This window comes from Enhydra lutris, unplaced genomic scaffold (assembly GCF_002288905.1).
Source record: "Enhydra lutris kenyoni isolate GAN:26980312 unplaced genomic scaffold, ASM228890v2 scaffoldscaffold55, whole genome shotgun sequence".
NCBI lineage: Eukaryota > Metazoa > Chordata > Mammalia > Carnivora > Mustelidae > Enhydra > Enhydra lutris.
In genome coordinates this window covers 5,341,933-5,354,576 of record NW_019154139.1, presented here as the reverse complement: position 1 = coordinate 5,354,576, position 12,644 = coordinate 5,341,933, and the positions used below count along the sequence as shown (strand labels likewise).

Here is a 12,644-nt window from a genome sequence, read left to right as displayed (position 1 = left end):
GCAAGGAAGTACTCCAAGAATGATGGGGGCATGTCAAAAGTACACGTAAACCAGCTTGAAGGGGCTCCTACTGGCCACATTAGAGACAATTTAAAAGTCAAAATACATAATTAACACAACGGAGCATAACCACTTAATCAAATAGGTAATCTTGAGTCCCTGAAAACATAAAAATAACAAACGAATAAACTAAAAGTCTGGTAAAGAATGGGATATTTACATAGTTGCAAATTTTCTCCACAAGATGCTTATTAAGTACAAAGTGGATAAACAGTGCCTTACCGTGAGAAAGCTTGACAGATCTCACCTTAATCAAGTGGTCAAAGCCAACATGAGCGTTCATGGGACAAACTACGATTGTGTGCAACCCAAAGTGTTGCCATGAGAAGAACACAGCATTTCTGTGATCTTCCTGCCCAAGATGCAAGCCTGGACCCAGTCATCCGATAAACATCAGAAACCATCGGATAAACTCAAGAGGGGACATGCTACCCTCTGCAATCTTCAGAGTGGTAAGGTCAGGAAAGCTAAGGAAAGGCTGAGAACTGTTCTAGACTGAAGGGCACTTGGAGTTCATGTTCTGACCTGGATCATTACAAGACATGCATGGAACGACTGGCAAAACCGGGTTGGGTCCCAGGGCTGAGATGGTAGCAGTGAGTTCGTATTAACATCCATGTTTTAATGGTCAGGCTGTTTAGTCATGTAGAATGCTATCCTTGTCTGAGGGACACGTACGCTGAGATATTTGGCGTGATGGAACCACTTTACTCCCAAATGTTTCAGGAAAAAATTTGTTCTTCCCACCAAACTTCCAACTTCTCTGTAACTTTGTGGCTGCTTTTTAAAAATGATCAGCCAAAGAAGCTGTGGTAGAGACAGCTCATAACAGACCATTTCTACAGAAAACAACTCTAAATTCTGGTAACTACAAAATAATAATAACTATCTAAAGGCCCTGGAGAGTGAACAAAAACAGGAAGACTTTGGAGAAATTCAAAACACAGAAGAAGGGATGAGTATGGAGGGAGTTTCCTGTTCTTCATGGCTTTGAGCCTGAGAGGAAGCCACAGTCACTCACCAGCACAGAGCAGCTAAAACCCCAAAAGAAGACCCATTGTCTCTCTGGCCTGAAGAACTGGTACGCAGAACCCAAAGCAAGCATAGTCACTAAGGATGTGAGTGAAATCTCCAATCAGAGAGACAGAGAAGGAGACCCACTTTCTGGGTATAAATTCTGTCTGAGTTTCCAGCAGATGCCCAAAGCAGGTGTATACGGTTAGAATAAAAAAAGACTCACCTAGAGACAAAAGAGCCAATGAGAGGCAAGCAACTGCTCACCACAGGCGAGGCAGGGTTTGCAGGTTAATTCATGCCGAAGCAGAAGCATCAACAGTCTTCAGAGGAATGTAACAGAATCTAGTCTCCACAGTACCGAATTCGTAACGTTTAGCACTGTACCATCTAACACGCAGCCACAGTCACATGTGGCTGTCAAGCCTTTAAAGTGTGGCTAGGGCAAATAATGAACTGGATTTTTCTTTGGTCGTTGTTAATTAATTTACATTTTTAAATTAATCCAGCAATTGGAAAGTTTTAAGTATGTTTGGAACGAGTCGGTATGTCAATCTAGCATTTTAATTATATATTTTATGAAATCTAAATAGACATCAAGTATTTCCACTGTAAGCCAAAGTCGACTGTAAAGTATGCATCTGGTTTTGAAGACATAGTACACAGAAAAGAACACAAGATAACTTACTGTCAATTTTTAATAGTGGTAACACGTTGAAATAGGGTAATATTTTGGCTATATCGGTTAAATAAAAATATTATTCAAATTAATTCTTTTTAATTTTTTTCATGTGGCTACTGGAAAATTTTAAGTTATAAATGTGAGTCACATAACATTTCTTTTCTTCTCTTTTCTTTTTAGATTTTAAGTAATCTTGACACCCAACATGGGGCTCAAACTCATAGCCCCGAGATCAAGTGTCACACGCTCTGCTGACTTTCCAAGCCAAGTGCCCCTCGTGTTGTATTTCCACTAGACAGCACTGGTCTGGGATATAATCCAAATATACTCAAATATGAGGAACCAGAAAAATGTGACTCTTGCCTGCTAAGAGGAAAAAAAAAATCAACGCAACCCAACCCTGAGACAACCCAGATATTAAAATTATCATTCAAGGACTTTAAAGCAGCTATTTTAACAATGCTTAATGAGTTAAAAAGAAATATGCTCAAAACTGAAGAAAAAACAGGAAATGTGAGCAGATGAATAGAAATTATAAAATAGAACCAAATGGGAATTCTAGAACTGAAAAATATTACATCTAATATTAAATATTCACTGAATGAGCTTAATGGCAGAACAGAGACGCAAAGAAGAAATCACTGAAATTGAAGACAGATCAATAGATATTATCCAATCTGAAAAACAGAAATAAAAGATTGAAAAAATGACCAGAGCCTCAGGGGCCTAACGACAATATCAAAATGTCTCAGGGAGGATGAAATAAAATAAATATATAAAAATAATCGCTACAAATCTCAAATTCAGTAAAAAAGCAAATTAAAGGAAGAGAAATCCTTGAACCAACACCATGGTATGCTCAAGAAAAAACAACAAAGAGATCTACAAATATTTCTTTCTTAAATCAGTGAAAGGAAGGAGAGCGCCAGTCCCTGAAGTTGATCGGAATTCAGGAATACCTGAAATTCCCTGGGCTGTTCGTTTTCCTGACGTGTACGGCTGTGTTGGAAAAGTAAGGAAACTGGGTTGGGTTGAGGCAGTCACCAAATTCTAGAAGGAAACAGACTTTTAAATACTATGAAATGCCAGACGGATTAAGAAGTAATGAATGAGTAAAAATATGTTGATTTCTGTGTGTGAGTGCATGCGTGTGTGTGATGTGTGTGTGTGTACGAGTGTGTGCCCCCTACAGCTTCTAGGACAGAGGCCAAACTCTTTGAGATGGGCCTTTTCAAGACTGGCCCCTCTATCCACCTGACACCTATCCCCTCGCTTTAGGTACAAACTACCCAGTTCCCTGAACAAACACGCCACGCTGATGCAGGCATTCAAGTGTTACTTGCACTATTACTCTCTCTGACTTTAATGCCCTTCCATTCTTCTTTCATCTGGCTAATACCCACCCCTCGGTCAAAACTCGACTAAAGACACCCCTTCATCCCCCAAAGCCTTCCTGGACCACCACCCCATTTTTAGATAGCTCCCCATTGGCTAACCCACGCTTACCAACACTTTCAAACATGTCTCACTGGACCAGGACGCCCTCAGGGTCAGGCCCACGTCTGTATACTCTGCATTGGGTCCTGCATACAGTAGGTGCTCAATAACCACTGGCTACAAATGCCAAAATACTAAGTTCCAAAATAGAAGCCGACCAACTACTTTTATATGGAAGCCTTAAAAATGAAAGCAAGCAGCCATACCAGTACTGCACACAAAATAGGACCCACACTTACGCTGATCATCCCACATCTGCCAGAATTTCACTGAATTGTGAAAAATAAATAAAACTTTATCTGCTCACTTGGAACTGCCAAGGGGGAAAGCCAGAATGGATTTCACACTCCAGTAACTGACTCCAACTTGTCCGTAGCTGGGTTTTTTTTTAGTGGAAGGAAGAGCAAAGAGAGAGACAATCTCAAGCAGGCTCCCTGCTGAGCATGGAGCCCGACCGGGGGAGGGGGGGTGGCTGGATCCCACGATCCTGAGATCATGACCTGAGCTGAAATCAAGAGTCGGATGCTTAACCGACTGAGCCCCCCAGGCACCCCCATAGCTGGGTTATTCTAAGTCGCTGTGCGTACTGTACCTGAGCCAGGACATCCTGAAACTGCTCTCTCGTGAGAGGCATCAGGAAGGTTGTGATAATTCTTCTCAGTTCATTCTTTGACACCGTCATGTTGTGACTGGTGTCGAGCAGCTCAAAGGCTTTTTTCAACTCATCTCCTTTATCGGTGATTTTTTGAAACAAAATCCGTTTAACATCTAAGAAGGACAGTATTGGATTTGCAATAGCTGTGGCTATGAGAGAGACAGAGATGTGTGTTAGACGTGCTGAAGGCAAAGATCCCAAAAATCACTTCGCTGCGGATTAGATACAACAAATTCCAAAACACTCTTTCTTCTACTGTACTTCGCTTGATGCGTCTAAGCATTGCACAACTTGTGATGGGAAGTCTGCAGTCATTTTTTACCTCTGAAATCTGGTCCATGTAAAATGAGAGTAATGATGGTAAAAAGGAAAAATAGAGCAAAGATAATCCTCCCTACACAGGACATGTGTCATGACGAGCAAAGAACATGGATTTTGGAATAAAATTCAGTTATGAACAATATCATTTCAAATAAATCTTTAAAATATCATATTCACTTTCCATCCCCTTGCCAATTTCTGAGGGGAAGACATGTAATTCTTCATCTAGATCATTTCCCTTTCTAAGACAAGGAAGAGATGAGAATGGCTAGCCCCTGACAGGTAACAGGAGAATGTTAAAAGGCACCAAGTAAGCTTCCAGAGGTTCTGCACCTCCTGGGAGGAAACGCAGCTGAGTGGGGCCACGGTGCTGTAGGTCCCAGGGGTCCCCATGTCACCAGAGGAAAGCTGATACACCTCAGCCTCCCTCCCCTCTGTCTAAGATGAAAGAGCCATAGAAACAAGGAAACACAGTAACTACAAACCAACTCACGGTAAGGACCAGTTTCATAGGCAGGGAGATGTGATTACTCCCTTTTGATATTTTATAACCTACCAGAGAAAGAGGAGGCTAAAAATACAGGTAGTTTGGTAAATCTCTTCTATTTATGAGTTTGCAAAGGCTTGGTGACCACAGTTTATTTAGTAGCTCTGTCTTACGTAGTAAATTCTGGATGTGTATTAAATGTCTTCAACAGTTTCATCTTTTATAAACTCATTCACAAGCAGGAGCTAGGGAAGGATGATTACAATTACTTCCTTTCAAATGAGAATTTCTCATCTAGGTATTGAACCTTTCAGGCATAAGCTGTCACCAATGTTTGTCTTCCCTGATGCTCTCCGAGCTCCCCCAGGTGCCGGGGATGCCTTTCACTCACAAGGCCCACTGCATCCCCCGGGAGGGGCGTATATGACCAGAACACACTAGAGAAAAGACAGTGGCTGGTCTGGGGTGACAGACTGAAGGTCTCAGGAAAAGCTTCCTAGAAGGAAGAGGTGCTACTTCAACTAGAACTTGGGTATTCCCGAGAGTGAGAGGGGTTGGAAGTGGGCGTGCTGGGGAAGACAGCCAGTCGAGGCAAAGCGGGGGAGGGAGATGCAGAGGAGGCATCATCTTTAGCGATGAGATAGAGAAAGTCAGCAGGAGCCATATCCCGGTGCTCCTACCTAGCTTTGTGCTCTGGCCATGGGACATCAAGGTGGGACTTCCATCAAGAGAATGACATCACCTAATTTTCATTCTTAAACTGCACTCTGATATCACATGTAGGAGGGACAGAATGGGAAGGGCAGTGATGGTATGGAGACGTGAACTACAGCCTGCTCAGGTAAGTCTTAATGGATGTCTACACTACCATGGTGGGCATGGAGGGTAAAGTGGGGGTGAATAAAAGAGAAGTTGAAATAGACCAGGTAGAGTCCAGAGAACCTCCTGATTTGACATGCAGTGTGAGGTAGTGGAAGAAGATAAACCTCCTGTATGTGGTGTGAGCGGCTGGGTGGGTGGTGACACCCTTTGCTGAGAAAGGGAAGGCTGCAGGCCACGGCGGATGGCATTTTCCAAGATGACTGCCACAAGATACCAAACACGGGCTTTTCCTACAATGCCAGCCTAACACTCCTCCCATCTAAATGTGGGGCATATATTCCTTCCCCTTGAATCTGGGTGGGCCTGTAGCTAGGGCAGAATGATCCTATGTGATTTCCAAGATGAGGTCACAAAAGGCGCCACAGCTTGTGCCTCGTCCTTAAGAGATACTTAAGAGATCTTAAGATCTTAAGAGATCTCCATGCCTTAAGGAAGTCAAGAAGTCATGCAGAGAGGCCACAGGTAGGTGTTCTGGCCAACACCCCAGCTGAGGTTCCAGCCCACAGAGGGATCCAGCCTTCCGATGACTCCAGCCCCAGGGGTCGTTACCTGCTGCCTTCGCACCTCCCCCATGGAACCACCTAGAACACAGACAAGCTGTCCCTGGGACCTGCTCACATTGCAGATCTGGGAGCAAAACACATGATTCCAGGCCTCTGTGTGTGGAGGAGTTCATATACAGCAATTAATAGCAGGAACGGGAAAGAAACAAGTTTGTGGGAAAGTTAATGAATTCAGGTTGCAATCTCTAAGTGGGGCTATCCATGTGAAAGGTGAATGTATAAATCTAGAGATCAGAAGTGGGGGGCGCTGGAGGGGCAGGTGTGGAAACCAGCCATGTGGAAGCCATGGGGGACACTTGCCACACTGCAAAAGAAGGGAGCCCCATGAAACACTGACTTTGAAGAACGCAGAATTCATTCATTCAAAAAACATTTACTGAGCCTCCATCTTATTTCAGCCACTGCTGTAGGCCCTGAAGGACTCTACAGTGAACAAGACAGGTGAGATCCGCCATTGTAAAGCTCAGAATCTGCAGGGGGGAGGAAAGACAAGAAACAGATAACAAGTGAGTAAAGGTAGTGGTAGCTATTATAGGACAGTAAGATCAGGGTAGAGAGAGGCGGGAGCTGTTTCTGGCGGAGAAGTCAGGGACGTCCTCTCGAAGTGTTTGATGAGCTGAACCAGAGTGATAAAATGAGCCAGCCAGACGGGAAGCTGGAGGGGACACAGCAACGAGTAAAGGGTCCCTGAGCAGGAATGAGCTTGATGTACCCAGGAGAGCAAAATGCCAGGGTGGACAGAGCACGCGTGTGTCACGTGAGATGGAGGGCAGAAATTGCTGCGATCGGGACAGGTGATGCTTCCACGCTTGCACACGGACTGGGGTTGTTTCCACGTGCAACAGGAAGGCTCTGGAGAGTTGAAGCATGGCAGTGATCTCCTCTAACATATACTGTGTTCACAAATCACTCTAGCTGCTAATTAGAGAGTAGATTCTAGAGGCGCAAGAAATGAGAACAGAGGCCCAAAGACAAGGCAATTCCAAGGGTCCAAGAAGACTTGACTGTGGCCTAAATCAGGTGGTAGCCCTGGGTGTGAGGTGTTGGGGGGCAGACAGATTAGGTAGTCTAGACCCAAAGCAGACGAGGTTTTGCTGACTGGCTGGCTCAGCAGGGCGAGGCAGGAGGAAACCAAGGCTAACTGGGGGCTAGGTGGAAGAACTACGTAGATGATGGTGCCATTTACTGAGAACACCAGGAATCAAGAGATCTGGTTGGCCAGCCCATGTCTGAGACGTCCAGTAGATGGGGCATCCAAGCAGAGAGGTCTGCTAGGCCACTGGATCTGATCTGATCTGATCTGATCTGGAGCTCAGGAGGCAAGTCTGAATGGGGCTCTCATTTTGGTTACCCGTGGTACATAGGGATGTGGAACCAGCAGCTCACCTGGGAGAGGGCAGATGCGGGGGAGAGGACTAAGCACACAGCTCGGGGAGAGAAGAGACTGACATCTCCCACAAGACTCCCAGGGGTCCTGCCATGCTCCCCTCTCCATTTCTGACTGTCGCTGGGCTCTCAGAAGCTGCTGATTCATAGGGAGGAGCCGCCTGATTCCACATGGGCTGGGGAACAAGATTTCTCCCTCTGCTGACCCAGCCCAGAGCTGCTCCTCCTGCTCCCAGGGTCGTGGGTGAGGGGCTGGGCACTCCTGTCAAGTCCACCTGGAAATCTGTTTTCAGACTCCTCATGTGTATTTTTAGTTGCTTTCCAAGAAGCCCCGTCTTTGCAATCAATAACTCTAATTTAAATGTAGCAGAAATATTGTTTGACACTCGTTGACATTTGAGGGAAAAACTTTTTCTTTCACGTGCCTAATGCACCTTCCCAGATTTTTTAAAATGAAAGCAGTAACCGAACTTGCATAACCCGCTGGTGGGAGTAGAAACTGATAAAATCTTCCTGGAGGGCAATTTAACAAAATTGTCTACATCCGTTTAGAATATACAACGTCACAACAGACTGTCACTCTCATCCTCAGGATGAGAACAAGTCGGATGAGCTAAACTATATAGTTTTCAAACCCACGGAGAGAACTGAGGGGTGCAAAGAACCTAAATTCCAGAGAGGACAAGGCGTTCCTCAGAGAGGAAGGACCCAGGACGCTTTTATCCTTGCAGAGTCAGAGGAACTAAAGCAAATCCATTCCGGACTGGGGGGAGGAAAAAAGAACATGCTGTTTAGTGACCACAGGTGAACAGGTGTGATGGGTTCGCAGGCCGGGGCCTCAAACACAGAGCGAGTCGGTGGCCGCCCTCTTGGGCCTTCCCGTGGGGGTACAAGAGGCATACCAGAGCTGGGGGCGAGGCACAGAGCTGCGTGATGTGGCCCCAGGAGGGCAGGCCTGTACGGGAGTGTAAGCTGTTCACCAAAGGCTAAGGATGGGCAGAGGGGAGGATGGAACCAAGGCCCTCTAAGGACCCTGGGCATTCCCAGAGCACACCTCAGCGGCCCACTGCAGCCTCGGGGTAGGGCAGCAGGGCAGAGACAGGCCTCTGGAGGACAAGGAGAACCCCCCCAGAGACCCTCCAAAACCAGCAGGGGGGCTGTAAGTCCTGAAATCTCAGCCGGGCTCAGATGACAAGACCTGTTGAAAAGAAGTATTGGAAACCAGGGGCAACAGCAACCACGTCTGGACACGGCTCGGTCCGAGACGAGCCTGCGCCTGGCCAGCTCACAGGAAGCCTGAGAGAAGAGGTGCTCCCTTTCCTGGCTGGACCAGTCACTTCTCTCTCCACTGGGCTTCACACTAATGTCTGCTGTTCAGCCTTTTTTAAAATTGTAAGACAAATGAAATGAGAAAAGGTGACCTAATCAACAGCAGAAAACAGAAGATCGGGAGAGAGAACAGATGGAGAAATGATCAGGTATTTAAGGCAGGAACAGTAAACACGTTCAAGAGATTACAGGAAAACTTGACAACATGCAGCGTGTAGGGGGGATTTCAGCAGAGAAAAGGAAACTGTTTTTGAAAGCCCACGGCAAGGCTAGAAATTAAAAATACAGTATCAGAAGCAAAAAGCTCATGTGATCTGCTTAACGGCAGACTGTACGTGATAGGAGAAAAGCCCGGTGAATGGAAAGTCAGGTCAACCGAAATTCTTCACATATGAACATAAAGCAAAAAACATTTTAGGGGCACCTGGGTGGCTCAGTGGGTTAAGCCTCTGCCTTCGGCTCAGGTCATGATCTCAGGGTCCTGGGATCGAGTCCCGCATCAGGCTCTCTGCTCGGCAAGGAGCCTGCTTCCCTTCCTCTCTCTCTGCCTGCCTCTCTGCCTACTTGTGATCTCTCTGTCTCTGTCAAATAAATAAAATGTTAAAAGAAAAAAACATTTTAGAAGGAAACAGGGGGTCTCATATCTGTGGTTCACCCCGTGAGCCATGCTTACTTAATACGTGAGTTACACAAATATGTCACCTCCACGTACACATGCGTGTATGAGAGAGAGACCCGCCGAACGCGTCCCACTGACCACCTCTGGGGGGACAAATGGTGCTAGGAGACTTTTAATTTAAACAAGAAAAAAATAATTCGGTATTGAGAATTACCATCAGTAAGAATAGAAGGCAAATGACAAAAGGGAAAAACAAACGCTGACCGCACGTGAAGGCATATGACGGATTAGTATCTTCCCTACAGAGTGAGCGCCTATGAAGCCCCGGAAAGACCCACTGCAGGTGAACGGGCAAAGGATATCAGTGAGGCCGTTCACAAAAGCAGACGGAAAGCTGACACACCGGAGGGCCATGGCTACCCTGAATGTCAAAGAAAGGCACATGGAATCACAACCGAATGTTGTCTTTGCATATCAAATGGACAAAATGTAACTGAGAATATTCTTAGAGACAAACACGTTCCAATGTTCCCCTGGGGATGCCCAGGCACAAACTTCTAACAGGCAGTGCGGGGGAGCTCCTCGAGAGCCTCAGTGGCGACAGTTCTGACCCAGCAATCCCGCTTCACCCCAGACTTCTCTGTAGGTACAAAAGGGAAACTGAGATGTGTCCGAAGTCCAGTGTACACACAGACCTGCGGAATGGTGTTGGAAGCTGCTAGCCGGCCCCCACTGTCCATTCCCCCCTCCTCCCGTAGAACCAGAGACCCTGAAATCTGGGGAGACAGTCCGGCATCCCAAGGTCTGTATTTCTAGGCTCTCCAGTAGATGTCTGTGACCGCGTGATTCAAGCCTTGCCTGGTGAGGAAGCACGGTGTCCAGTACGGACTTGACTGCAATGCCTGCCCCCATCACAGGGCGGAATTCAGTGTATCCTCGCCTGTGTCCCCTTTGAGGCCTCCTGGCACTGCAGGGTGTACGCCCACCATGTTCGCTTCATGTGATAAACGCACAACTAAAGTTCTTTATCCCCCCTCTAGACTGTGAGCGCCTCCAGGGCAGGCCCTCTACTGGACCCATTTCTTTATCCTCAGTACCTGTGACAGTTCTTGTCACATATTGGGGCTCAGAAGATGTTCAGGAAAGAAGGAAGGGGGGGATGAAATGACATACACTTCAGGGAAATTATTATCTTAAATTTTAGCGCTTTAAAATGGAGATATGCAAATGAGTTTAAAACTTACATCCACACCAAAACCTGTACAAAAATGCTTATTGAGGTTTCATTCATGGTTGCCAAAACGTGAGAGCAACCAAAACTCTCTATCAGAAGAGATAAGCGACCTGTGGCAATCCATATATGAGAATATCACTCAGAGATTAAAAAGTAGACAATCACACCATGAGAAGACAGGCAGGAGCCTTAACTGCACACTGCTAAGGGAAAGAAGCCCATCTAAAAAGGCTACATACTACATGACTCTAGCTCTAGGACCTTCTGGAAGGGCAAACTATGGAGACAGTAAGAAGACAAGTGGTTGCCCAGACTAGGGGCAGGGAGGGATGGACAGGTGGAACGCAGGGGATTTTTAGGGCAGTGAAATGATTCTGTGTGATACTGTAATGCTGGAAATGTGTCCTTAAATGTTTATCAGAACGCAGAGAAAGTACAACACCAAGAACAGACTCTACCGTGGACGGCAGACTTGCGTTAATGACAATGGACGGATACTGGCTCATCCGCGGTGAGAACGGCACCTCACCAATAATGCAAGATGTTGACAATGAGGGACACTGGGGGTGGGGAGTGAGGGGTGTACAGGAACTCTCTGTTCCTCAGCTCCATCTCTCTGTAACCCTAAAACTGCTCAAAAAAATTGTCTACTAATTAAGAAAAACTAAGTGAGGAGGTCTAGTAGACAGCACAGTACTATGTCCACGGGTTTTGGAATCGTGCTGTCTGGGCTCAAATCCTGACCCTGCCTCTTCAAAACTATGTAACTTTTGGGCAAGTTGTTTGATCACCCTCTGTCTCAGTTTCCCCATCAAGAACATAGGGACAATACCAGAATCTACTTCATAGCTCTATCGCCTGTGGTTAAATGAGAGGCAAAGCTTTCGTACAGAGCCTACTATTGGTGGATTTTCTTCATGATACTCACCCGAAGAGAAAGGTCTAAGCATATTTTGGAAACTGTTCCTTGAATACACTCTACATGGTGAAGAGTGAGGTCTTAAATTCATGAACTTCTGTGTGTAAGGATACGAAATATGCCAATCTGGTACATTCGCCATTTTGTGCATTAAATCCCTGTGACATAAAAGAGAACAGATTACATTATCTTCAAGCACACATTAGGAAGGTGGCCGACCTCCTATCTATTCCCTTTCTGAAAGGACAGCCAGAGGCTCTCAAAGTGCTAGTCATGATCTTCTTGCCAATGTTCCAAAAACTCTTCTGAAAATAAACACAAAATCATGATTTTATACCCGTTTTTAGCAGATCCAATAGTTTTCAAAGATGGGAAAATAAGGAAGTTCTCAGATAGGAAAATTCATCAGCATTTTGACTACCACTGACTCATTTCTTTGGTGGGCAGTGAGGGTGGAAAGTTTGGATTCTCCATGCTCTCACTGCATATCCATCACTGTCAGAGGCAGAGCAGCAGACAACAGCACCAAAAATGGTGCAGTAAGAACCTCTGGAAATCCTCTCCTCCATGAAAGTAGTAAGAGAACAGGCAAAAATGATCAGAACCAACTTTCTCAGAACTCTGGAAATTAACCAAAGGGTTGCAATAATCTAGGGAGCCCTTAGTCAAGAAATATGGCAGAATCTCAGTACACACACCAAGTTCTGTGGCATTTCAACTCCCCTGTCCCCCCTGCCTCGGCCCCCAAACCAGTAGTGGCCTTGAAACCAAAAGCCTGCAATTCCAGTGAAAACCCAGCAGCCTGCCCGTTACTGGAAAGGGCAGAATGGGGCTGGAGCTCCTTCAAGCCCCGTTACCAGAAACTGTCAAAAGGCATTTGTTGAAAAAAAATCAGACATGACTATTGTCTAAACTTCTAGCTGCCTGGGGCATGTGGGTGGCTCAGTCGGTTGAGCCTCTGCCTTCAGCTCAGGTCATGGTCCCAGGGTCCTGGGA

General features: G+C 45.9%; 1 protein-coding gene across 1 annotated transcript in view; it reads right to left on the bottom strand.

Moving 5' to 3' along the window:
* LOC111157666 (EF-hand calcium binding domain 6) overlaps positions 1-11,799 on the bottom strand; it is a 202,967-nt gene extending 191,168 nt beyond the window's left edge. Inside the window, 2 exon segments of the mRNA XM_022519282.1 lie at positions 3,846-4,057; positions 11,658-11,799. Of these exon segments, the coding sequence (XP_022374990.1) occupies positions 3,846-4,057; positions 11,658-11,799 (354 nt within the window).
* Positions 11,800-12,644: the final 845 nt, after the last annotated feature.